The sequence below is a fragment of the Triturus cristatus genome, chromosome 2_1 (genome assembly GCF_964204655.1).
Source record: "Triturus cristatus chromosome 2_1, aTriCri1.1, whole genome shotgun sequence".
In the NCBI taxonomy this organism is placed as follows: Eukaryota; Metazoa; Chordata; class Amphibia; order Caudata; family Salamandridae; genus Triturus; species Triturus cristatus.
The window spans coordinates 422,223,285-422,250,691 of NC_140581.1; the positions used below are offsets into that span (position 1 = coordinate 422,223,285).

At 46.0% G+C, this 27,407-nt stretch overlaps 1 protein-coding gene across 1 annotated transcript in view; it reads right to left on the bottom strand.

Annotated features, from left to right (window-relative positions):
- Window positions 1–16,000, bottom strand: part of TRIM23 (tripartite motif containing 23) — a 536,318-nt gene extending 520,318 nt beyond the window's left edge. Inside the window, exon 1 of the mRNA XM_085631767.1 lies at window positions 15,652–16,000. Within this exon, the coding sequence (XP_085487893.1) occupies window positions 15,652–15,747 (96 nt within the window). The 5' untranslated portion in view covers window positions 15,748–16,000. The remainder of the gene's footprint in view (window positions 1–15,651) is intronic.
- Between the last annotated feature and the right edge of the window lie 11,407 nt (window positions 16,001–27,407).

Consider the following 27,407-nt stretch of genomic DNA (forward strand, 5'->3'; position numbering starts at 1 on the left):
TAATAATCTAGTGTCCACAGGTAGACAGTCCTCTCTTGTAATTCTTAATGCATATATACCACCTGAAGAGATTTTTAATACCGTTCTGAAGCGAATGTTTTCTTATGTCAAACAACTACTAGAGCTCGATCACCCCCCATATATTTTACTTATGGGTGACCTAAATAGTAAAGTGTCCACTTCGAGTATAGACATGTTTAGAAGTAAATTTAAGGAAGAAGCATACAATATACCCCAAGCAATCTTTCCTAGTAAAATGAAAACTAACAAAAGAGGAAAGATATTACTTGAAGAACTTAGCTATGTAGAGGGGTTAATTGTAAATGGTAGGATGCCCTCTGACACTCCGGCTAAGTTTACACATAATTCCTTTAGGGGTGAATCTATCTTGGACTATGTAATTACGGATTATGATTCATTTTCTTATGTTCAGGACATGGTGGTCTCTCAATCTTGTTTGAGCGATCATAATGTGATTAATATAATAGTTTCAATAAAAACCCCAGATACTGAATCATGGTCTATAATTAATAAAGGTGTTTCTATTCATTGCAAGTCTGGAAGGTGTTTCTGGGACCCTTCCACTATGAAAGATGTACAAAATATTCTCGCCCAAACCTTACTTGAACTAGATGATTGGCAGGGTAGGGAATTTTCATGTTTTGAAACTCTTAAGGAAACCCTTACCATGAGAGCTAGGAAATTAAGTAAACCTAAAAAGCCATATCTCCCTCCTAGTTTATTATTACCCCTAAATAAGGAAATAAATAAACTCGTAAGGCAACAGTTCATTAGTAGAACTAAGGAAAATGAGTATAAGATAGCCTTATTAAGAAGAAGGAGAGCTAGACTTAGAATCAAATTAAAAAGAGAAAAAGAAGATTCTCTCTGGATCAGGTTAAGAGAGGCATCGGCCTTTAATAAATCTGGAGAATTCTGGACCCTAATAGGGAAAGGATGTGGGGTAAGAACTTCCCCTATCCCTATCTCTATTGCTGAAAATGTCTGGATATCATTTATATCCAGTTTGTATGCTTCTAATAATGTAGAGGGGGACAGCTGGGATTCAGCCCTAAATAGTCAGCCTAATATAGAGCTCCCATCTGAGAAAACGATCGCTTCGGTGATAAAGAGTATGAGTGCGTCCGGAGCTATGGGCCCGGATGAGCTGCCCATGTCTATAATAAAGCAAGACGTTATATCCTGGAGTAGGATTCTCCTTCCAGTATTCCGTGCGTGCTTTTTACAGAGATCAGTCCCTAATTCTTGGAGGGGAAGTATATTAATCCCGATATTCAAAAAAGGAGAGAGGGATAGCCCTGGGAACTATCGTTTAATTGCTCTTTTAGATTCGATAGGGAAAATTTTTGCAAAATATGTCTTTTGATTTTAATCTCTGAATGGATGGAAGCGAATGACATCCTACCTTTGGAACAAACTGGATTTCGTAAAGAGCATGGTACACTTGATAACTTAACAGCATTACAGGTGATTGTCGATAAATATGTACGTGTTCGCGGTGGTGGAATATATGCGGCATTCATTGATTTCTCCACAGCGTTTGATAAGGTCGACCGACCAACCCTGTGGAGAAAACTCGCTATTCTAGGGATGCCGTTATATTTACTCGAACTTGTAAAAGCCCTTCACTCGAACACGTGGTGTAAGGTATTACAAGGTGGAGAAAGAGGTTTGTCTCAATCTATTCCCTCACCTAATGGGCTGAAACAAGGGTGCATATTGGCCCCTATATTGTTTTCTCTATACGGCAGACCTTCCTTCTTCCATTTCAGTGTGCGGTGGGATAGCCCCGATAATTGGAGGATCTCCTGTATCAATTTTAATGTATGCAGATGATATCCTCATATTAGATTTAACTCCGAAGGGCTTGTCTAACCGCTTATGTGCATTAAATCAATTTGCAGAAGCAAATTTAATGAAGATTAATGCTTCGAAAAGTAAAATCATGTGTATTTTTGGAAAGAAAAAATGTAGGTCTGTAAATTATGGATGGGCCATAGGCGGACATAAATTAGAGGTGGTAAAAACCTACACCTTTTTGGGTAAAATAATCTCGGCAAACTTAAGTGAGAAACTCCATACAGATCATAACTTGCGTAAAGCATTAGCCCATGGTATGGGATTATGCTCCTTGTACAAGGCTACAGGGAAGAGACACCTTACACTATTTATGGAGGTATTTAGGGCAAAGATCCCTGCAACTTTATTGTATGGGTTAGAATTAGTAGAGTTAAAACACTGGGGATTTTTACATAGAATGGAAGGAAAGATATTAAGAAGAATTACTTCCATTAATACAGCTTGTTCTGTATCCTCATGTAGATTGGAGTTCGGACTCCGAAGTTGTTGGGTACAGGGGCTGATAGCTCTGGTAAGGTGGGTAGCTTGCATAGCTAGAGGTAAAAAGGATTCCTTACGGGAAGCCATAAAAAATTAGCTTCTGGGCAATTTCAATGAGTTTTCCCTGTTAGTAAAAAACTTTAGAGAAGCAGTAATTCTGTTAGAGTTGGATGTAAGTACTCTGTTCCTACTTACTCCCTCTGAACTAAAGTATAAATTAAAAAATGCATCTTGGGAGCTCAGTTATAAATTGGATATGATTGCCCAACAAGGAAAATCGAAAAGACAACTTCTTTTAAACACATATACATTAAAGCTGCCACAACAATACCTCACATGGAATATCCCCCACAGAGTCCGTAGGTTATGGTACCTGTTAAGACAAGATTTGCTTCCACTAAATCAACTTTTAGCTAAATGGTTTGGTGTATCTCCTATATGTAATCTTTGTCATAATGCTGTACAGGATCGTAATCACGTTCTGTTTATCTGTCCTGCTTTACGCCCATTGCGTTATAAATGGTTGAAACCTATTTGTTTACAATTAGGAATTTTAAATGTAAACACTTTTTTTCATGCACTTTACTGTCCTCCAAATGAAATGTTCTGTTTTAAAGTTTTTAACTTTCTTAAAGGTTTTTTAAATATTTATTGAATGAAATATAGAGAAATATCTGTCAACTGTCTGACCAGTGTATATGATGTATCTTCTTCTCAACTGTTTGTCTGTGATTTTATTGTAAGTATTGTTGTATAATTGTGTCTTTATTTTATGTGGCCCTCTTTGAGAGCCAAAACATAATAAACTTAAATTTGAAATTTGAATTTGTCCATCAGGAATGCCAGGATGTGAATAGGAGGGTGTAGTTATTCCTGTAGTTGAAGCAAATTAAACATTAAGTCGAGACTAGGCAGCCTTCATGCTCTGTCTTTAAGGTATGCTGTGTGGGTTTACAGTCCACACAGGTTTTGGTTGGCTTAGATTAGGGTCCTTAAACTTTGTGTTGCTTTTAAGTGGTTAATGTTTCATGTTTGTCCCACCATTTTCACAATTGTCAACTCCCATGGAGAATTGTCTCAGGATTTGTCCTCTTCAACTTGTGCAATTGTATTTTGTGTCTTCTGATCTTTTTTTTAAACTTACAACAGGCGCCTTTATTCAGCACGGCGCCCGCTTCACGGCCGCCACGCTGTATGCTGGGGCAGATCACCTGATCTCCCTGTGCATCACCCACCACCTCTCGCACGTCGCTGATGCTCCGATGGCCCTGTAAATCTTTTTTTTTTTTAATCCTCATTATTTGAGCTGTTAAAGATCTCCGCCACAATGCGTTTCTTCTCTTTGCAGGCACGTACTATCCCGTTCTTGTTACGAATTCTTTTGTGTCATTAGGTTAACTTCAGTTATATGGCACACACCCCAAAAATAAACATGTGCTAAACAGCGCTTGCGTACTGCGTCGCTTAAGGAAACAGATGGCATACTAGAGCCAGGCAAAATCTTTATTGTCAAATGAAATATTTACCACTTTAACATGCACAGGCTCTGTTGCATGCGTGGCCTCGCTAATCTGCCTTTGTTCGTGTTTATTTTCTGTTTGGAAGTGTCAGAACAAGCTTCACTTAACACAGGTCATGGTTCCATTTCTATGATGTCTTGCTTGCGCCACCTTCCAAACCTAGCTTTCTTTCATAAAAAGAACAGTCAGGTAAACTGCCAGAGTCAAATTTATGTGGCAGTTATTTATTTCTTTTTAACTTGTTTTTATTTGATTTTTCATCACAACACCAAGCAGTTAATGCAGAATTAAAAGTACTCAGTAGTCATCATATCAACAGCCCACGTTGGTCATCAGTCCCACTGTACATTATCGTCATAATCATGTGAAGTGTATGCATACATTCTCCAGGCTAGCTCTCGCTAGCCACATACCGTTATAGCGAACAACAATCCAATAGAGGTCCATCAGTGGCTAGTAACCAAGGTGTGACTGTGACATTTTAACCAAGTTATATAACAATACATAAGCTGACCCGTTCCCCAGCACCCCCCCTCCTAGCCCACCCACTTCCACCGGTGTGTCCTAGCTAATGGCAGTCTATGAAATAGTGCAAAAATTCACTCAACGTTGCGTATCAGAAAAACGTTAATGCTGTACATGCTGACCTCTAAGCGCTCCATTTCAGTGGATATTTAGTGTTGTTGTAGGGGGTTCCTTACTGCCCATGTGGCTCAGGGCGACCCCGCCAGTGCTTTCAGGACCAAGTTAGCATCTGAACCTGCCTCTGGCGCTTGCAGTGACACATCTATGGCCTCTCATGCCCTTGCGGTCTCCAGTGCCTTATCATTATTAGTCCGCTTAGCATGCTGAAGCCGAACTGTACTTTCACTCACTGCCCATTTAATTAATTCCGCTTTCCACCTCTTAAAGTTGGGCCCTTGTGCAGTCTTCCAGTGCGCTGTAATATTTCTTTTAGCCAGCAACAATCCCAAGTCTAAAAACGTACTTGTTACCTTCGTTTTGGGCGTATGTGGAAACCAGTGAAGTAAACAAGTACCCATGTCAGGCTCTACTCGTCGCTTCGTAATCTCGCAGAGCAGGTCAACCACTTCCTCCCAACTCAGCACCCTCTAGATTACAACGTGGACACTTGGCGGGGTCTATTTTAAAATACTTATTAATCCTAGCAGGAGTGAGGTATGCCCTGTGTAGTATAAAGAAGTGAACCAGTTGGAATCTGGCATTTCTGGTGCTTTTCCACGCTCTCGTAACTAGTTGAGCTCAGGTCTTCTCAGGGATCTCCTTGCCTAGATCCACCTCCCATTTCTGTTGCAAGTCTCTCAGTGGCTCTATTCCCTCGCCCATGATGCGCCTGTATAAACATGTAATTGCTTTGAAGGTCCCCGCTGCCATCACTACATACTGACACGCCATAGCCGTCCTCTGTTCCAGTAGTCCCTCCCTCCAATGACGCTGTATTGCCGAAACCAGGGTTGAATGTAGCAAGAAATCCCCACGAGGAAGGCCATATCTATCCTGCAAAGCCCGATAGGGCAACAGGGCACCATCTTCGTACAAATCGCTCAATACTTGTATTCCCAGTGTCTCCCTCTCTGACAGCGCAGTCCAATCCCTCCCATGTGGGAAGGCGGTACACATACCCAAAAGGTATCTCCCGGGCATATGGACGGGCAGTTCCAGCTCTGGGCTGGCTCTGGTCCCAACACAGCTGCAATGTCCGCACCTCACTAGAAAGCGTCCCAAGGCGCAGCTGCTGCTGAAGAACAATAGCGGACAATACATGGCATGGGATCCATCGTCCATCAGGGCCGCCTGAGTAAGCCACTGCAGTTGAGCCGCAAAATAATATAGCTCAAAGTCTGGCACGGCCAGTCCTCCATCAGCCCTCGGGGAAATCATTGTATCTAGTGCCACCCGCCTTCTACCATTCACCTATAAAAAACCCCCGACCATTGAGCGGAGCTGTCTAAAAATTGATCGGCAGTGTCCTAAAGTAATACAACAAATGGGGAAGCGCTACGATCTTTAATAGCACCACCCGTCTGGCCACCGAGAGTGGCAAAATGCCCCAGAATGCTAAGCTACCCCAAAGCCCTCGCACAGCTCTGCCTATATTACCCTCTAACAGGTCAGCAGGTGCATGATAGATGTTGGTTCCGAGATAGGTCAAACACCGAGATTCCCAAACACCGAGATTCCCACCGAATGCCGTGAATATGAGTGGAGCCAGCATCGGACGGGGTCACCGGAAACAGGCAGATCTTCGCCCAGTTCACCCCAAGCCATGAAACCCTACCAAATTCGCAAAGAAGGGTCGTCGCCCCATCCAGGGCCTCCGTTGTATTAGCCAGAAATAGAAGTAGATCATCGGCATAGAGTGAAATATACTGCGCAACCCCGCGTAAGTCGAGCCCAAGATAGTGCCGTCCCAGTCTGGCATGTGCTGCTAACGGCTCAATGGCCAATGCAAATAACAAAGGAGAGAGCAGGCACCCTTGCCGCGTTCCGCACCCTACAGAGCAAGAGGAAGAAACCAGAGTCCCTGTTCAAACCCAAGATGTCGCCGATTTGTAAAGAATTTCCATCCACCCCACAAATGCTTCCCCAAGGCCAAATGTGCGCATAACTTGGAACAGGTATGGCCTTCCAGGCTGTCAAACGCCTTTTCAATATCCACCGATAGGACGGCAGCGGAGGTATTAGGACAGTAGTCCTCCCCCAATATGTAAAGTAGACGTCGCACACTGGTGGCAGTATTCCGAGTTGGGATAAATCCTGCTTGGTTTCGGTGGACCAGATGCACCATATGATGGAGGAGTCGAGTTGCAAGGATCCTACTCAGAATTTTATAATCAGATGTAAGCATGGACAAGGGGCGATAAGCTGTTTTACCTGAGGGGCTCTTCCCAGGCTTCAGCAATGGAATAATGACAGCCTCTCGGGTGGAGGGCGGCAGCACTCCAATCTGCTGCACCTCATTAAAAACAGCCAACCTCTTAGGGGGCCAATAAATCAGTGCAAGTAGAGTAAAACTCTATTGGCAGCCCGTCCATTCCCGGTGTTTTATTACGTGCCATTTGTTTAACCGCACTCCGAATTTCACCTAGTGTGATCTCCTGTCCTAGCAGGTCTGCCTGCGTCTTTTCTAGATGCGGTAGCTCTATATCTGCCAAGAAATCCTATATGGCGTCCCCAGTAACCCGCAACTTGGTCCGGTACAACTCAGTATAATAATCTAAAAACAGCCTATTTATCCCCTGTTGGGTATACACAGAGTCTCCCGTCGGAGAAGCAAATTCTAGTATGGACGTACCTCGAGGGGCCGGGTTGGCCAACCAGGCCAGCAGTGTGCTTGCTTTGTCTTGTTCCGTGTGTGCTCGCGCCAAGTATTTCTTATGGTCGAAACAACGCAGCCTCTCTATTTGTACTGCCACTGCCTCTCTAGCATCTGAGACCTCCCCCTCTTCATCTGGGTTCTCAGGGTGGGCTCTTTCAGCAGTTTGCAAGCGCTGCTCTGCTGTTTCTACGTCCTGCAACAATGTCTTCCGTACTCCCACCATATTAGTTATACACGGTCCCCGTCCTACCACTTTAAAAGCGTCCCGTTCCATTGCCGTCGTCGATGCCATGCCCTCATTTTCAAGAAAGTATTGAGTCATTCCTGTCCCAATCGCTTCGCAGAAGATCGGATCTTCCAGTGCCTCTGGCCGCAATCTCTAGGCCGGAATCGCGGGCCGCTCCTGGGCCCACTGGAGCCTCAACAATAACGGGTTATGATCCGAAAGTGTTCTTGTGAGATATTCACTATGACCCACCTTAGCATGTATGTCTGGGGTGCATAATATAGCATCTAGCCGCACATGTAATTCGTGCATCGCATAGAAAAAAAGAATAATCTCACTCCCCTGGATGCTGCGCGCGCCATGTATCTATTAGCCCCCATCTACTCTGCCAGTCTCGTCTGACTTCCGATTCCGTGGCTAATACCGATGATGAACACCTTTTCTGGGATATTTCCATCACAGCCTGCAGCGCTGCTGATCTCCCCATCTCCGTTTGAGTCACCTTAGGCCTCTGAGGACCAGGACGTCACCGTCTGATACGCCTCGACCTGCGAGGGCGTGATCCGTCCACGGCCGGCCCCATGCTGCACCCCGCTTCTCCCGTGCCTGCTCTATAGGACTCCAACCAGGTCCACGCCTCCTCAGGACTACCCTCAAGTATGCGGGGAACATCAGGGAGTATTGTAGCCCTTCGTCACGGAGTGCATTCTTGACCACTGAGAACGAAGCTCGACGGCGTTGTACTTCAAGGGTGTAATCTGGGAAAAGTGTCACATAACTATTGTCCACCTTGTAGGGGCCCGATGAGCAAGCCTTGTGCAGTAGCAGATCTCTGTCTTTATAATGAAGTAGTCGCGCCACCACCAGCCTAGGCGGCCTTGCGGGTGCTAGCGGCCGAGCTGGTACCCTATGTGCTCTCTCCAGGGTATAGAAGGGAGTCAGGCCCTCAGGGGCAACCTCAGTCCGCAGCCAGTTTTCCCAAGTAGTCAACCATATTGGCCCCTTCCACTCCTTCCGATAGACCCACCACCCTTATATTATTCCTTCGGTTCCGCCCTTCAGCATCCTCAGCCCTCCGCTCCAGGGCCTGTAGTCGGTGCGTGACATCCCCCATCTAGGGCGCCAGTGCCTTCTGGGTAGGTTCCAGGACCTCCAGCGCCGCTTCCGTCTGCTTCACCCGATCAGTCAGTTTAGCGTATTCTGTTCGAAGGAGGCCCAACCCTATTGCCACGTGCGCAATGTCTTGCTGCAGGGCGTCACTAGTGTCAGTGATGGCTTTCAGTATTTGGTCTACTTACTGCTGCATCAGCCCCTCGGGTTGCAGTTCCACAGCATCCTGTTGCCCTTGCTCCGATGCCACTTCCTCTGGTTCCGGGGGCGCTCCCCCCTGCTTCCCTCATGGCTTCCCCATAGTCTGCAGTGCACCAGACCACCAGCATGGCCTCCTGGGAGTCCCCGCACTCTGTCAGATTAGGTCGTGAGCACCAAAAAGTGACTGCTATGGGCGAGGCCCGTCTCTTCCAGTGTCTTCAGTAGCCGCCGACGGAACGACCGTCAACCATGGGATCCCTCTGCAACCTCCGAGCAACCTCCTGTTCGACCGCTCCTTTGGCAATCTCAATTATTTGCCAGGGTCCCAAGTGCGTAACACGAGCTGTGGGAGACCCCCAATCTGGGATCGCCTTTCCCGGTGCCCTCCCTGTTCCTCCAAATTTTTAGGGCAAGAATTTCATCTGCCAAGCGGTAGTGCTCTTCAGAAATAGCCCTTCTCCCAAGCTAGGTGAGAAATCTCCTCACCTCAAAATCCAAAATGAGCCCTATAGGCCTTGCGCCTGCATGAGCCTCGCGGCGCTCCTCTCCGCCACACTGCTCCAGCAATCGGTGTCCCCCTGTATGTGGCAATCTTGGAGGCCAGTTTGAGGCACCTCCAGGAAGCTGTGGTCACTCACTCTCAGTCCCAGTTACCTCCATTGTCAGATCGGCCAAGATGACGGTCAGGCCTGCTCCCAGCAGCTCAGGCAGGAATGATGGACCAGATCCCAGGCAGGGGAGGCGCCGCCACGCCCCACTCAAAGCCCCGCTCACCTGGGCCGACACGCATTGCTCCGCTGCCCGCCCGTCTCGGCTCCTCTGTATGAGTCTCTATTCGGCGTCTACACCGCCCCACGGCAGATGATCCTCTGCGGCATCCATTTTGCCAGCACTTCGGGGATCTCGTAAGAGGCGCCAGCGGGCACAACAGGGTGCGTTCCTCTATGCCCCCGTGACCCTCGGGGGGCGGCTCTGCTCCTTCCTTTCGCTGTGCTGCGAGCTCCGATCCGCCATGGCCGGCGCCATTTTGAGTGAGCGCAGACCGGGCGCTCCACTTCACTCGATCCCCAGCCGACGGCGGGGATCCAGTCTTGCCCAGGACCGCCGCCTGAGCTTCCCTGGGACAGCGTTTACGGTCTCAGGTCCTCAGAGCCCGATCACCAGCTCTCGACACAGGATAAATGACGGGGTCGGCGCGTCGCTCCGCGCTCACGAATCCGTCCTCATCGGCTCTTTAGCCACGCCCCTCAAATTTGTGACAGTTATGTTTCAGAATAAATAATAACAGTAAATTGAAAGGACATCCACCAGCTTTGGAAATACATTTGCTATTGTCTTCGCAGACAGTTGGCAATGCTTGAGAGCCACCTTCTAACTTATTAATGAAATACTGTTAAACAGTGCAGTGGTCCAGTAGACCTACCCTTACCTTATTGTCTTATTTGGCGTGGTAACTCGGTCTTTCTTTACAGTGCATTTAATTATATTTGCCAACTGCATAATCGAATTAAGAGCGTAACAAGAGTAGGCATGAATTACGAGTAATGACAGTGCTTGAAAAGTTGGGGAGGAGACCTGGACTAACAGCATGCGCTGCCAACTTTGTGGAACTAGGCTCAAGTCCCAGTCTCGGCTCAAAATTTCTGGCCAAATCACTTAATTCCTCTATGTCTAAGCAAAAAGATATGTAATACAATCTGTAGCCCATGTACATAGCTTTAATGCCTTTTTAGCCGACTGCGCCCTGTATAAAAACTTCAAAAAAGGTGTAAGCAATTAAAAGTTCTGATGAACACCTGCATGAGGATTTTATCATTGGATGGACGGAGGTGATGAATATTTCTCGTTTTGTTCTGATAGAAATGGATATGCTTTATTCCTTTGGAACCCTTTCCTAAAGTTAAAGAAACTCAATTGGCTCTATTTAAACCAAAATATGGTTATATTGTTTTAGGTGTGCAGGACCATCCCTTAACAAGGATTTACAGAAATATTTTAATGGGATGAGTAGAAAGCTGTGGGGAGTATGGTGATTGTGTGATTTATCTCAAATGGAACTCTCCCTTGTTTGATGTCTCAAGAGCAGGGGTGGGATATAGAATAACGTGGGTTCTGAACTCCATTTTTCCCTCCTGAGATAGTATGGGGCAAGAAGCAATTTTATCAGCTTAAAACTTTTCATGAAACCACTAACTTCTTAGTAAGGCTGCCATACGTTAATGGGATAGAACATTAATTTCTCAGAATTGCAGCCTTGCCTTAAATTACACAGTAGAAATACTTATTAGCTGGGCTTGCAATGCAGCATGATTGATGGGCACACTGAAGCGGGGCTCCCAGACATTAAATCGGACGGAAAAAGCTCACAAAAAGCAGAACTGCAAGTGGCCTAATAGGCAGTAGTTCCACTTCTTAGCTGGGCAGTCAAATTTTACTTGGGATAATAGGGCACTTCTTAGCAGTGTTGTTGTGTTTTAAGTGTGGTTGTAAGAGCGTTTGTCAGCATGGCTATTGTGTATTTAATGGGCTGATTCTCTGCTTCTCTATAGGATCGCTGTACTTTCAGCTGGACAGTTTCAGTTCTTCTCAGCAGGGAATCTCGTTCTAAAATGAGACAGTTTTAGAACAACTAAGCACGGTTACTTTTTTATTAGTGGAGAATTACTATGAGTTCTGCTATAGTTTGAATGGAATAGTAAGGGTACTTTTCAAAATGCATGCTAAATATGCAACAAGACAGTATCAGACGTTAGCTTGTCTCTTATCGTATATAAGTGACAGTGTCCGAATGTCTCAGCAGACTTCACATAATCTTAATGAAATAGCGCAGGGCTGTCCGCATGATATCTGTGCTTTTAATAGTGCAATGATAGCTGGTTACAGTCTTAGCAAAGAGGCAACTATTTGAATATGCGGGGATTTTACTCTTCTCATTTACACTTTTGAGCAGGTGTGATAGATAATGGTATGGTCTATAAAAGGCTGTATTCATACTAACGTTGCTCCAGCACAGTACTGTAAAATAATACCCTATTCATTTATTTTATGTAAACTTGTATAGTATCTAGTACCAGTCTGCATTGACAAACTGGTGAGTAGATGAGCTGCCATGCCTGACCTTACACATCTTGAAATCTCTGTAGCATTTGTAATCTATAGTGCAGATAAGTAGTAGTTGTTTCGTTTGAAGATCCCTCTTATCTGGCTATGCTGGGTTTGATCCAAGCCACTGGGCCAGCTTGCAGTAGAAGAGGCTCCCTGCACTGCATTGAGATGGTAAAATGCAGCACACTCCACACAAAGGCCTGCAAAGAGATCTTATCGCGCCCCTTTCACATTCAGAAACGCAGGCCAACTGGTTCGGAACTTACAAGCTCTAAACAAATGTCTGCTTCCTTTCATCTTGGGGTTGGCGGGTGATACAGGGGGCAGGGTAAAGCAATGAATTGTGAAACATGCGACTTTTTTTATTTTGTTGCTATTCTTTCTTAACATTCCCACCAGTCTAACAATTACTGCAAATCTTTGTTTTACGTGTTAGCCAAATGCCTTTGCATTTATTAATTTGTTTTTAAAATGTTTCCATTTAGCATTTCTCTTTCCAGTTTTATGCTGCATTAGAATCTGTCTGAGTCCCTGGATTATTGCTGGGTCTTCCATTTCCCTTATTGAGCTATAAAATAGCAGACACCTTTACATGCCCAGATTGAAACTTGCAGAAATATGTGAAGCCTCATTTGCTCTTGTATTTTCTTTTATATTTGGCTAGCCACACTTGACGAACTAAGCACATATTTCCAGTCGGTTTCTGCATTCACTTGGTCGTTTCATATTGCCCCATGAATCTATGTGGGCTATTTCGGTGTCATGATGTAAAATGATAAAGTTATGAGTTGGGCCTGGGAATTTAAAAAGCAATGCAAGACTATAACATTTGATGCAGAGATGGTGTGTACAACATTGGCAGCTTTTTTCATTTAGCATATCTGCCCTAGGACCCTTTGTATATTAGATGTATATGAATATAATAAAATCACCTGGTCTTTTGGAAACCTCTTTGTGATATGAATCTAGACTTTTACAGCGTGCATATTTGTTATAACAGAATTTATAACAAACACTGCAATAACTAGGCAGATTGTTTTGGTTTTTTTGCTTATTGCAGTATGTCTCTCCATCTGAGCGAGCACTTCCACGCACACACGTTCATTTTCAGAGCTTTGGCTCAGTACAATCCATGTAACCATGAATCCTTTCGCAAAATATGCTTTGAAGTGCTTCTCTCTGCCTTCCCTTACAGTCTCTAGGTGTTTATATATGTGTGGTAAATATTAGTTATCTTTCCTCCTCATTGAGATTTAGATACACGCAGGACTGGCCCAAAGATATTAACCTGTCTCGTGCTGACGTGTTTTCAAATTAGCACGCATTCCAGATGGCACTCAAGCAAAAGACCGTTTGCTAATTAGATAATGCCGCAAACACTAGAGTTCAGCGAAGGCCCAAAGTGCTCCACTCCAATGCATAATATTCTGCCCACTCCAATCTGCCACACTCCAATCCAGAACAATCGGCCACACTCCAATCTGCCCCACTACAATCTTTCTACCCCAAAACAATCTGCCTCACTCCAGTCGACCCGACTCCATTCCAAAACAATCTGCCCCATTCCATTCCAAAACAATCTGCCCCACTCCAACACAAAAAGAAAAATGCCCCTCTCAAACCGCCTCACTCCAATCCACCCCATTCCAATACAATCCATCCCACCCACTCCAATCCACTCTACGACACTCTCTGCCACTGAACTCTGCTCACCTCTACAAAACGCTACTCTCCCACTCCACTTAACAACACTCTTACTCCAAAAAATCCAGTCTATGACACTCTACTTCTCCGACTCCACTATAGGACACTAGCAAATGCCACATAGCAACACTCCACAGAAATACACTCCACCTCATGCCACATAATTACAATCAGAATTTCACTCCATGGCACACAGTTCCACGTTACACAATTCCACTCTACACATTTCCAATCCACACCACATAATTCGGCAACAAACCACATAATTCAACTCAACAACGAATTTACACCACATACATCTAATCCACACCACAGAATACCACAAAAACAGCACACCACATAATTAAACTGCACAGCATACCACTACACAACACAAAATAAAATTCAGCATAATTACAATCGTGACACGCAGTCCCACTCCACAAAATTCCAGTACACTCAAAAACACTTAATTACCACCAACATAATTCCACAGCACACGATGCCATATAATTCCAATACACACATCCACTCCACACCACACAGTTCCACAACTAACAATCCCAATCCAACGCACATAATTGCACTCCATAACACATGGGTAAAAGATATTGTAATTTACAACGCCAAAAGCTCTAACTCTTGCAAATGCGAGACATATTGGCATTGCCAAAGTTTGTTTAGAACTGTAGTTGATTAAGTGCCTCAAGGAAAACACTCTGGGTAAAGAGATGAAGGATGTAAATTAATATTAGTGTCTTTAAATGCTTACATTACGCTTATGTTTTCCTTTTGTGGAGACGAGGTGTTACAGTGTGTTCGTTGCCTTTGACTTCCACCAACTCAAATAAACACGTTACTCCCACTGAACCCGTCTGTTTGATTTGCTTGGTCCAAGTAGGGTCTCACACACTGAACACGTACCATTTTTTGTCCTATACGTCTTCTAAGCAGGCGCGCAACACCCATTGGACTCAAAGGGCTTCAGCCCCCCCCCCCCCCGTCGTGTGCGACAGCCCGGGTTGAGACACCTTCCCGGGCAAAAAAGCAGCCGCACCCGAGCACTTCACAGGTCTTTAAATGACCATTTGCATGTTAATGAGGCCTCGCTGTTGTTTCACCCCTTTTAAGAGCCCCTGCAGCTCCACTCTGACAATTGCTTAAAGTTCAGCCCCCCCCGAAATTTTTGCTCAGCCCCCCCGGAAATTTGGCTCTAGTTGCGCCTCTGCTTCTAAGTATTAAAATGTTTCAACCTGCAGAGTGCTTTTATCCTAATATTTAAGGAGGGAATGTGAGAAACTCACAAACAGGAATAATAAACATAGGGACGATAACACCTGGTGTGTTCAATTAATAACAGACAATAGGGAAGCAAAAATAAATAAACATCCTAGATGGGTCCATTGTACGCACCCAGCACGATAGCCGTCCGGTTGTCATTTGGGTAATGTAGTTGCATATTACTTTAATTATGTCATTACTGCTGTAATGTACACCAGTAGTTAATATCACAAAGCCCGCCTCGGCAATATTTCACATTCTTCTTTCAGTAAGTTCTGAAAAGTTTAGAGGGCATCTTACTTTTTATTTTCACTCTAAGGACATAGGCATTTCCTATCTTAGATTAATAACGGGAATAAAGACCTTCCACTACGTACTGTGCATCTAAACAAGCTATCTGCGTCAGGAAGCTATTTTAAACCAACGGCTATTTTTCTTTGCAATTAAAGATAGATGACGAAAACGTTTGGGGCACCGATTCGATTACAACCACCAGCCACCTCGTTGTATTCATTGCGTTTTTATTACAAGTAGATTGCTCGCCTTCCTTCTATTTTAAAACCTATAAGTCAACTTTTATTTTTTACTATCATAACGGGACATTCTGTGTAACATTTCTTTTACGTTAAAGAAATATAGGGACAATTATAAGCGAGCATCCATACCCGTCAGCCAGTGACTAACTGGGAGCAAGTGCAACCCGGCACTTTGAGCTATGGGTTGCATACAAACATATCCCTTGAGAGGGGCCTTTGCGTCACAGTGCCTCTGCCCGTTTCGCATAAAATATCGTGGCCTTCTGCAAGACATGACCTGCGCCTTACCTTCACAGCGCCCCTGTTATGTTTCCCACCGCTACCACCTTCCATCCCGGCTCCACAGCCGCCACCGGCCCTGTTGTTGACAGCCGCGGCAGCCATGCTGACATAGCGACGATACCATCTGCAATAGCTCCAAAAGGGGGCGCTGGGAAAGGATATACGTCAATCAGACTAAAATACAAAGCACGTCGATAGCGCCGGCGTGGTCTCTGGAGCAGCATAAACGGCCGCGTTTTAGTAAGACCTAACTTTGTTAATAAGAATATCTATTTATTGTTATCAAATCGCTGGTTATTCACCACCCCCATTTGTTTAGTCAAGTGGTGTTTTCTGCAACTTACTCTTAAAGGGCGAGTACGCCTGCGCAGAATCTCGACCAAAGGCACTGCATTCTCTAAATATGTTCGTGCCTTGTACGTGGAAAAAGACAGGACTGGCAAGTAGTTCGGAAGCAACCAAACGTGATCGCCATCTTAGAATGGTACCAGCCTGGAACTCCTCATGCTACTAAAACCCTGAAGAAAACAAGGATTTATGAATCGCTTATGACGCAACTGCCATTGTCTTATTTCAAACAAACTATATGCAAATTAGACGTGTGCACTAGGCGTGTATTAGAGCAGATTTATAATCAAACATATCCTGTAGTCAATGCTAAGTAAGCCTGAGTTACTCTCCTGCTTCTAGTTATGTGTGTGTGTGTGATGTCAGCTCATGATGTCACTGTTAGAATGTTATAATTCAACTGGAGATACTGACTGATGCTGAAGATGGTTGGCAGTTCAAGAGCTGTGTAGTCTTGTAACTTCAATAAATTCACTTTACTTCAACTGGTTCCTGAGTGAATTACTACAGAAATTTGGCGACGAGTTGACTACACAGCAGAACCCACGAGAATCTACTATCAAATCTAAAATTTTATCGAATTTACCCTCTTTTATCAAGATCTTCTATTTTTCAACTGTACAAAAATTCAGCTTTACCTGCACGGTGGATTTCTATACATCGTCCAATGCTGCTGTAACACTGCAGTAATTGTCTCGCTTTCCTGTGTTTGCCACTACTCTCTGATGTGCTTTGTTCCAGATCTTGGATTTCTATTCCCTGATTTATTTTGGGAACGGTCTGTTGTGCTTCAGGTGAGGGCAAACTTCTGCTGTCTGCTGTGCCCTCATTTCACCATCCATCCAATGGCAAAGGACAAGGACCTGTGAGTATCGATTGAATTTTTCATGGGAAGGTGTGCGTGACTCTTTATTGCTCTACCGGTGGATTGGTGAGAGAGAAGGTGTTTTTGTTCTCTTGCAGCCTCACGTTGCCAAGTTGGGAGTGGTTTTCACCTTTGTACTTGCTCAGTCTTTGAAGACATCTTGGGAGCTCTGACGATTTTTCTTCGTGGGAATTATCCGTGCGTGTTCAGACCGAGCAAGTTGTGTTGGTTCAAATCTACAGCAGCGTTTGTTCCTCGTGTCATCCATTCTTCACGACACGGCTATTACGCGCGCATGCGCGCGAGGGATTAGCTGAAATTCGAGCTGGGAGCGATGCTTACACGCGCATGTGCACTACGTTGTGGTTCTTACTCGAGCATGCGCGTAAGGTATTAGCGTCATAAAGCGTCCTGGAAACATCGTGGTTTTGGTGTTTCCCTGACAACCGTAACTCTGTGCGTGAGGATCCAGTGAACGTCACAGAGCACGTCTTGAAGCCATGGAGCCTTTGTTGTTTCCTTGACTACTGTTGTCTGAATGCATCAGTTTCCAACCACGTTTATTTTGCCAACCACGTGTGAAGTTGTTTTGCCAATCACGCGCGCGAGGGATTATTTTGCCAATCATTCGACAACTGTGTTCTTGAAGTGTATGCATGTAAAGTTTTGCTAACATGTTTGGAGATTCTCTGTCTAAATTGACTGTTGAAATAACTATTTTACCTTCCTTAAACAGGTTTGAAAGATAGGAAATTAACTGTTAGTTGCTATATATATAAAAAGAAAATAATAATATTTTTTTTTTATATTACATTTAGTCGGTTGTACTCTGGCTAATTGTATTCTATATTCAATCCAGGGTTCTTCAAGCATATGTTTTGTGTTTTTTTTTCTCATTAGTTTGTTTTGTAGGATTCAACAAACATCAAATGATACTAGATGTTTTCTAGTTAACGCTAATTTTGCATAGAACGTGGTTACTTTCAAGTTTTACTTCTGTATCAATTTTTATACATGTCAAGCATGCAATCAATCAATGCTCCTCCCGCTTTTTTAGAAACTCCTGGTGAACCTCCTGTCAAATGGGACGTCTGGTTCGATGCTTTCGAGACTTATTTGGGAGCAATAGGTGCACTACGTTATCGTCCCGAAAGGAAAAAGTATCTACTATTACATTCCTTAGGATTCGAGGGTAGATCAATATTTAAACACCTACCAGAGTTATCAGACAATGGGGAGGAGCTAGACGACTATCTAATTACTGTAGCAGTGGCGGTTTTTGCGTTGGGGCGGTGGGGCGTTGCCCCACTTAATTACTTGTGTACGTTTTCGAGCGCGCCGCTTTAAATTATTAATACAATTTCAACTTTCAAAGTTGAAATTGTAGTAATAATTTAAAGCGGCGCGCTCGCATCACTCGCGGCTTCGGTGTCACGTCACGTGACAACAACTCGGCCAGGCCTCCATGTCCGTTATTAGGCAGGGCAGGGGGCAGGCAGCATTGATTTTCAATGGGGCGCGGCCTCGTACAATGTGCGCCGTGTGGTCACATGGCGTGCGCGTGTTGGGTTTGGCCGGCTGCCTTTCCTCGGCCAGGAACCCAGCATGCGCATAGTGGCTTTGCTACAGCAAGCACAAGGTGAATGGGGAGGTGGCTAAAACAGCAGATCGCAGTAGGAGCAAAATGAGCGGCGAGTTTGCCTGCTCATGCCCATCCTACGACAGCAGCATCTGCGTCCGGATTGGCTGCTGCAGCCGAGGGGGAAAACTTACTTGGAGTTGGAGTTGGCACTGCATTGCAATCCGCAGGGGTGGGAGGGCCCGCCCAGTGCCTAACGTAGCAATGGCCAATCAGTGTCATGGTTTATTATTGAGCCATGCAGTGATTGGCCATTGTGCCGTTGCTGGGCAAATTCCTCTCACTCTCAGTAGTCGAGAGTGAGACTAGCGCGTGGAGAGAGTCGACAAGAGACTGAGAGACTACTAGACTGTCTGTGAGACACCGTCCGTGACGCCATTCATTCATCATTATCGAGACATCGTCGATCATTTCTTAGATCGGATCAACTGCTCCCCATTTTCTTTAGCTACGATAAAATTACATTCAAGGTAGGCGGGCGTGAATTTACTTTAAAATCATAAATGACTGACGTAAGGTATGTAGCTTTAGGACGGAGTTACATTGGTGCCGCCTACGGGTGTAAAAGAGGCAGTTTTTAAGTCTTAAGTTATTACAAGAGAACTCTCATGCGCACTGCAGGCTAGCGGGGTCAGCCCTCTGTGAGTCGAGAGTGCCCCTCAGGCCTCTGAGCCACGTTCTCCTCTGTGCCAGGTACCCCTCAGCCCTGTTTGCCAGGCCCCCTCTGCCCTCTTTGCCAGGCCCCTGGGGGTATGCTGTGGACTGTTGGTACAGCGGCGATCCGATCAGGCCTGTGAGTGTGAGCGAGCATTACGTACGTTACCGTTAGTGTGAGAGAGGCCTGATCTCTGCTGTAGGCCTGACTAGTAAGGAAAAGCTAGCGCCTTCTGTTCGCGCCCATTCACAGATCTCATGGTAAGATCTGACTGTGGTTGCCAACAGTACAACCTGGAAGTGTTGGCAGCTTTGAACTCAACGGGTGAGACCCTGAACATGGAAAAATAGTCTTGCAGGCAGACCTTGAACACGGATAAATAGTCTTGCAGGGATGAAAGCAAGATGTGTTTTTGATAATACTGGCATCATCTACCTTTCAGTCATCTGTAAGTCTTGAACATGCTGACTGCTTTTCCTTAATATGACCGTTCTGACCTGTGTGCACTCGCAAGTGTGAAAATATGTATTTATGACTAGAAATAACTGCGCACAACATCTGAGCTGTGACTGCTCTTTAACTTAAACTACCCCCGGGGCAAAGCTTTTTTTTAGGGGGGGCTGGCGAGGGAAAGCAGAAACATGCTGAACCGGAACCAAGACTGCTTTATTTGCTGCTGCGGCTTGGCACCGTCGGGGACACTTCTGACACGCCTGACAAGTGCACATGGGAAAGCGTGGCGCACAACAATGCCCTTAGGATCTTGGACACTGACTGAGAAAAAACACAAGTGATCTCCTTTGTCTTAAGGCACCCTGGGTTTCTTACTGCGCTGAAGGCTCAATTACAATATACATAATATTTCAAAGATCAATAGCATTTCTTTGAAGCACGGCCAGTTCTTAGAGCGTCAGTGCTCTGCTCATGCAGGCTCTTGACAAACTGTTCATATCAGAAAGCCTCACTGGAGTATTTTTTTCTCCGGGAATCATTTTTGAGCCAGAGAGTGCCATCTACTAGTGGGACATCGAATCTTACTTTATCCGGGCGCACACGGCATTGCTTTACAAGCAGCAACCTTTATTGTATGTGATTTTTCTACCGCGAGTGTTGCTATAAAATGAAAAATTAGGTAGGGTATTTTATGATATTGTCGTGCCGTTTTGCATTACAATATGCTCTGACATTTTGTAGAAATCAATGTGATCCGCAACACTGTCTGTCACAAAATCCTCATTTGCTGCAAACACGTGTTTCACGGAACTGGGAACTGCCCTCGGAGGAGCCTCGGTATGAAACGCGCGAACTGTATATTAGGAGCCTCTATTTTATACAGCACATATCAACATTTTTGCCAATGCAGCATGTAAGCGCTGTAAAAGAACAGACGTCTATCTGCACAGTTTTGTGTTTCCTCTTATCTTCCAGCGTATTACTATTTGACGGGTTCCAATTATAGCGATCTGGCGCGGATTAGCGCTGTATATTGGTTTATTGGCACTAGGAAAAACACACATATTACGGACAGCATCACCAACACCCCGATTCTGAGGTCCGGGCTGGTTCTCATTTGGAAAACTGGCTTTGCAGTTGACAATAAGACTAGAACTTTTTGTTATGGATTGATGTTCATTCAGTAGTCTAGACTTTTCATCCACGTTTCTTGGTGTGATTTCGAATTTAGAGACATTATTAAATACGGTATACCTCTCTGTTGGAATCTCGTGTTCTGCTCCATTGAATGGATGTGTTAATGCCTCTGTGTCACTGGTTCTTAGGTTGTGAATAAATTGGGATATTTGCACTATACCCACGGTCGACACCCAGCTTGACACCCAGGTTGTAGGGTCCACAATCATCTCATGGGAAAGCAGCTTTGGCATCCATTTTTTGTTCGATCTTTTCAGGCATGGGCTTGTGTTTGTCCTCATTGCAGCAGGAAATCAGCACTCCCTCCTTTGAGAGTACTCCTGATTGAGGATCCATCATCAGAGTGCAAGGGTACCGGTGGCTGGGGGTATATGTATAATATACCTCCACAAACAGTAGAGCATAACACAGGATGACAGACTGATGGTTGGTGGCAGGTGATGTTTAAGATAGGGGACTTACGTTTTATACCTTCAGACATGGAAAGGAATCTCTTGGCTGTTTCCTTTAAATGTTCATGCCTTCCCCTTGTCTGAAGTCCTTCTGTCTCCCTGAATATCTGTAGTGTGCTGAGTGGTAGAAATTATGGTTCCTTCAGAGCCACTGCCAGTTCCTCTATTGGTAGATTTGCATTTTCTAAAAATAGGAATGTCGGGTTTAGATTGTGCAGACATTGATTTTATTCGTAGGAGGCGCAGGGGGAGGGAATACACGTTCTGAAAGAAACAGTAATCACGCCTCAGTAAAACTGCTTTATTCATCAGAATAACGGGGTAGTTGAGATGTTTTTTTAAATCCCATTCAGTAATCAAGTCTTAAAATAACTCAGCTACGATACTCGAAACTTGTGAAATGGGGAGGTGTGAGGAACATGTGAAGGGTACCACTTTACTGTAGAAGAGAAAATGCTGATTTCACCTGGCAGTGCAACACGCTCACGGCGTGCTCAGTTAGTATGTGCTAGTTTATACTCTAATGCAGAGCTCTGCACGACTTTAGAAATTGTATACAAAAAGCATTGAGCTGGTTTCTTGCATGTCGTTTACTTTGTATGCAAGGCCATACCTCGCAAACAATTTTCACACATGCAACTGCTCAGGGAAGTTTGCATATTATGATAATGTACGGCAAAAGGGGATTTGGCAAGGGAGTACCTATATCCTCATTTTCTTTTCTGGACGCATCCCATTTTCCTTTAAGGAAAACGGACTGCATTTAAAAAGTAAAAGATTGCTTTATTTAAAATAAATGGGCATTACAATAAAGAATAAATTACACCCACAATAGCATATTTTTGGGCATCTGTTGCCTGGATCGATTCCGAAACAGATTTCTTAACATTCCAATTGTAACTAAGATTTCGACTCCTATCTTAACAAATAAGACAATGTGTATTGTGCAATAGGTACAAAACGTCTGCACAACTTGACACTGAAGTCACAGGATGAATCTGTTTTATGTATGATCCGAGGCCTGTAGTTCTTTATGATTAACAGTCTATGTGTTTGGGTGACACAACTACATTTTGTTATATTTGCTTTTCAGCATCTGGTAAAGCCTAAAAGCAAAGAAGAAGAGGCACCAACCTCCTTTGCTGCACTTGCGCCTCTACAACAGTCAACAACCCCAGCGTTTAAGGTAAGGAAACCGCTGCTGTATTTTACATTCTAGTAGTTAAGGGCTATGTAAGTTGTCTACATGGTGGGTGGCCTCCACATGCACCTAACCTCATACGTTGTACTTGATTATTGACAGGTAAAATTAACATTGGTAACACCATGAATACAGTAGAGCAACTACTTGCAAAGCCGTTCATTGGACTGAAACGTGAAGATAAACTAATTGTAAAACAACTAGGACCCCACCGGCCAGACCTAAACCTACAACAAAGTTCCCAAGACAGAGGGAAGATTTACACACGTTCTTTCTCAAACACCTGGTACACAAAAGTTGATTGGCTTACAGGGTGTACTTCAACAAATACTCTGTTCTGCTTCCCCTGCTTGCTGTTTGGTGGTGAAATTCCTTGGACAAAAAAAGGAGTGAAAGACTTGAAACATCTGTCAGATAAAGTAAAGAAGCATGCACACACAAAAATACATATGGAAAACCTGACGAGACTGGGAATGTTGGGAGACACACCGATTGAAGCCCACATAAGCGATGCCTACCGCAAAACAATAAAGAAACACAATGAAGCAGTTGATAGTGTAACGCCCTGAACGTCTCAGGATCGTTTAACAGACACGATAATGAGAACGCAACCACTTGTGAAGGTTTAGTTATTTTAATGAAGGCAAAAACGATACAAGGAATAAGCAAAGGTTATAGTCACTGGAATCCTCCAGGCTAAGTACGTTACCAGCCCACAGCACGGATGGTCCTAACCGTCCTCTGCATATACGCCGATCCCGGCGTATGCCAACAGAGGGCAGAAATGAAATGGCCGACAATGCCAATCGGTAGGCTGTGAGGGGCACGAAGAGTGTTGGGGAGAATCGAGGAGTCAGGGAAACACCCAGCCGGGGTCTCTACCTGAAGGGAGCAGCCGCTCAACCTCTTCCTCAGACTGCACCGGGACGCGGAGTCACCTCCTGGTGATGCGTCACCGATACCCCAATCACAAGCAAAGAAGACTGAACCGAGAGCAGCCGCTCGATCGATCCTGTGGACTTCCGAGTCTGTAACGCGGCAAACACCTCCTGGTGTGCGTTACAGCTGGCAGTCCCTGTATCTCTGGTCGGGCTGGGAGTTACGACTCCAACCAGCAAAAGCGCCACTGCGCTTTGACTCAGCCGAGTCAAAAAGCGAAGCTCAATGGTTATCCGGTAGAGCTTCCGGGTCCTTCACAGGTGACGATGGGGCAAGACACGGCCCAGGGAGTAACGACTCGACCTACCTCCGTTCTTGCCTTACTGGAGCACCACTCCGGAACACTGCTCTTCACTAAGCAGGTACGTCGGTGTAAACTCAATATCCGACAGCGTTGTACCTCCCGGTTCCTCCCTTTATAGGGCGTGTTTTCCTTGAGTTATGTAACAGCTCTCCTGTTTACATAAGGGTGTGTTTTCCTTGAGTTATGTAACAGCTCTCCTGTTTACATAAGGGCGTGTTTTCCTTGAGTTATGTAACAGCTCTCCTGTTTACATAACCTCTCAACCGCTAAGCATCCTGGGAGATGTAGTCCGTTTTCGCTGGTTACCGTTTTCCTCCCCTCGCATGACAGGAATTCTTGACAGTACATCCTCCCTCTCAGCGGCTCCCCACGGGTCCAGCGCTGGCAGGAAAACGCCGATGGAACAAGGAGACCAAGCGCGGAGCATGAACCCCTTCAGCCGGTTCCCATGACTGCTCCTCCGGGCCATAGCCTTTCCACGCAACCAGGTACCACAGCTTCCCCCTGCGCCATTTGGACGCCCGTATGCCCGACACTTCATACTCCACCTCCGACTCCACGCATACCGGCCTAGGTGTCCCAGACGGCTTGGAGGGTGCTGGTTTGAGCAATGATACATGAAAGACAGGGTGTATCCGCAATGACTTGGGCAAGCACACCTTCACGTTCACGGGACCCATACACTTGGTAATTCGATAGGGGCCCATGTACTTGGGATGGAACACACTGTTCTTTCGAAACCTCATGTTTCTTGTGGATATCCAGACGTAGTCTCCAGTGCGGTACAGTGGCCCGGGCCTTCTCTTCCTGTCTGCCGCAGCCTTGTATCTTCTCTTGGCCTCTATTAGGACAGCCCTTGAGCGCATCAACGTGTCTTTTATTTGTGCCACCCTGTCCGCTGTGGCGGGAATCCTGTCCTCTCTGAACGGATGTAGAAATGGCAAGAACCGGGGATGTTGGCCATAGTTGCTATAGAACGGAGATGACTGTGTGGAGCTGTGAGTGGCGTTGTTATAGGCTATCTCTGCAACCCATAGCAAGTCGACCCATTCTTCCCTGCCCTGGTCCACAAAACATCGCAGATACTGTTTGAGCGTTTGGTTCAGGCGCTCGGTTTGGCCGTCCGTTTGAGGGTGGTAGCTGGTCGACAGGGCGGTCTTAACATGCAGCGCAGTGCACCAAGTCTTCCAGAATTGCGCAGTAAACTGCGACCCCCGGTCCGACACGATCACCCCAGGTAATCCATGCAGTCGTACCACATTCTTTAGGAGTAGTGACGCCAATTCCCCGGCCGTAGGGACTCTCTTGCAGGGGATGAAGTGCCCCATTTTCGTCAAGTAATCCACCACCACCAGTATTGCCGTCATCCCCTGGTCTACCGGTAGGCCCACCACGAAGTCCAGTGATATGCTATCCCATGGTCTATCCGGGGTCGGAAGTGGATGTAAGAGCCCTTGGGTTCGGCCATGGTCGGCCTTCATGGTAGCACACGTAGGACACTCCTGTCCCCACCTCCTGACATCCACTCTCATGGTTGGCCACCAGAAATGCCGTCCCATGCTAGCCACCGTTTTTTCAAAGCCCAAATGACCTGCGCATGGAGAGTCATGGCACCAGATGAATGCTTGTTTCCTTAGCCTAGGCGTGGGTATCAATAGGCACCTGCCCTTCAGGGGTATCCCGTCCTTCAGCTGCCATTCTCTGTGACTGAGGAGCCACCTCCGCCATGCGAATGACCCGATCCCTCTCTTTATTCCCCTCAGGAAAGTATCCGGTTGGATAACCCCCAATACCATCCTCGGGGAAATGATGGAATGCTCGGTCGCAAGCAATGGTTCCTTAACTGCAGATTGACGGGACAGGGCGTCCGCCTTCCGGTTTTCCGTCCCCGGCCGATATGTGATGCGGAAGTTGAACCCCGCAAAGAAGATCATCCACCGCAGCTGTCTGGGAGAAAGGTGTCTTGTGGCCGTCATGAACTGTAGGTTCCGATGGTCCGTGTACACCGATACCACATGTCTTGCCCCCATCAACCAATGCCTCCATTCGGTGAAGGCGTCCTTGATTGCGAGAAGCTCCTTCTCCGCAATATGGTAGTTGCGTTCAGCGTCGTTGAGTTTGCGGGACATGTACGCAACGGGATGAAGCACCCCTGTGTCGTGGTTGCGTTGGGACAAGATAGCCCCCAGCGCCACATCCGATGCGTCCGCTTCCACCACGTAGGGGAGATCCGGATCGGGGTGAGCCAACACCGGCGCCTTACCAAAGGCGCTTTTCAGGGCCTCAAAGGCTTTGTTCGCTTCAGGGGACCAGACAAACTCCTTGGACTTCCTCAGTAGCTGTGTGATTGGGGCCACCAATCCTGAAAATCCATCTATAAACCGCCTGTAAAAGTTGGCGAAGCCAATGAAACTTTGGACGTCCTTCACGCTTTGGGGCACCGGCCATTCTTTCACCGCCTTGATCTTTCGTTCTGCCATCTCCTGTCCCTCTGGACTCAGCATCACTCCGAGGAATTCCACGGATGTGACGTGGAAGTCACACTTGCTGAGTTTACAAAACAGCATGTTTTCCCTCAGCTTTTGGAGCACAGCTTTGACGTGGTGTACGTGCTCCTCCACACTGGACGAATAGATGAGGATGTCGTCGATATATACGACCACGTAGATATCCAACTCCTCTCTGAATACCTCATTCAAAAAGTACTGAAAGGCTGCCGGGGCGTTGCACAGACCGAACGGCATGACGAGGTACTCAAAAAGGCCGAACCTGGTCTTAAAGGCGGTCTTCCACTCGTCTCCGTCCCTCATGCGCACCAGATGGTATGCCCCTTTCAAATCCAACTTGGTGTAGATACGAGCTTTCTTGACCTGTTCCAGAAGTACACTGATGAGAGGCAAGGGGTACCGATTCTTTACGGTTATCGCATTCAATGCCCTAAAGTCCACACAGGCTCTCAGCTCCCCATTAGCCTTCGGGATGAAGAAGAGTGGCGAGGCGGCCGGAGACTTGGAGGGGCGGATGAATCCTAGCTTGAGGAGTTTATCCAGGTACCCCCGGAGATGCACGTTTTCAGGCTCCGTCAGGGCATACAGCCTGCCACTGGGAACGCTGGCCCCTGGCACCAGGTCGATCTGGCAGTCAAACTGTCTATGTGGTGGTAGCACTTCCGCCTTCACCTCATCAAATACATCCTCAAAACTGTGATAAGCCTGGGGGAGAGCCACATCTTTTTCTGCCGCTGTAGCCACCGTCTGACTCCCGCTCTCATCTGCGTCAAGGGATTCCGTTCTTATTCCACAATGCAGGATGCAATACGGTGACGTCAGTTCGATGCGATGTGTTGGCCAATCCACAGAGGGGTTGTGTTTCTGTAGCCACGGCAATCCCAATATGACGCCATATTGGGGCGCTCGGATGATGTTAAAATCGATTTGTTCCAAATGGTTCCTCCCACATCTCATCGGAAGGACCCCCGTGTGCTGCCCGATGGGCCCCGTCACCAATCGCCTTCCGTCTACAGCATAGACGTCTTCGGGTACAGCTTTGGGAAGAAGCACTAGCCCTAGCCTGCATGCCTCGTTGTGGTCCATAAACATGCCAGTGGCCCCTGAATCCACCATGGCCACAACGGGTATCCACTGGTCATGCACTCCCACGTGCACCGTGAGAAACAGGTGTCGTTGTCCCTTAGTGACCGAGTTGGAAA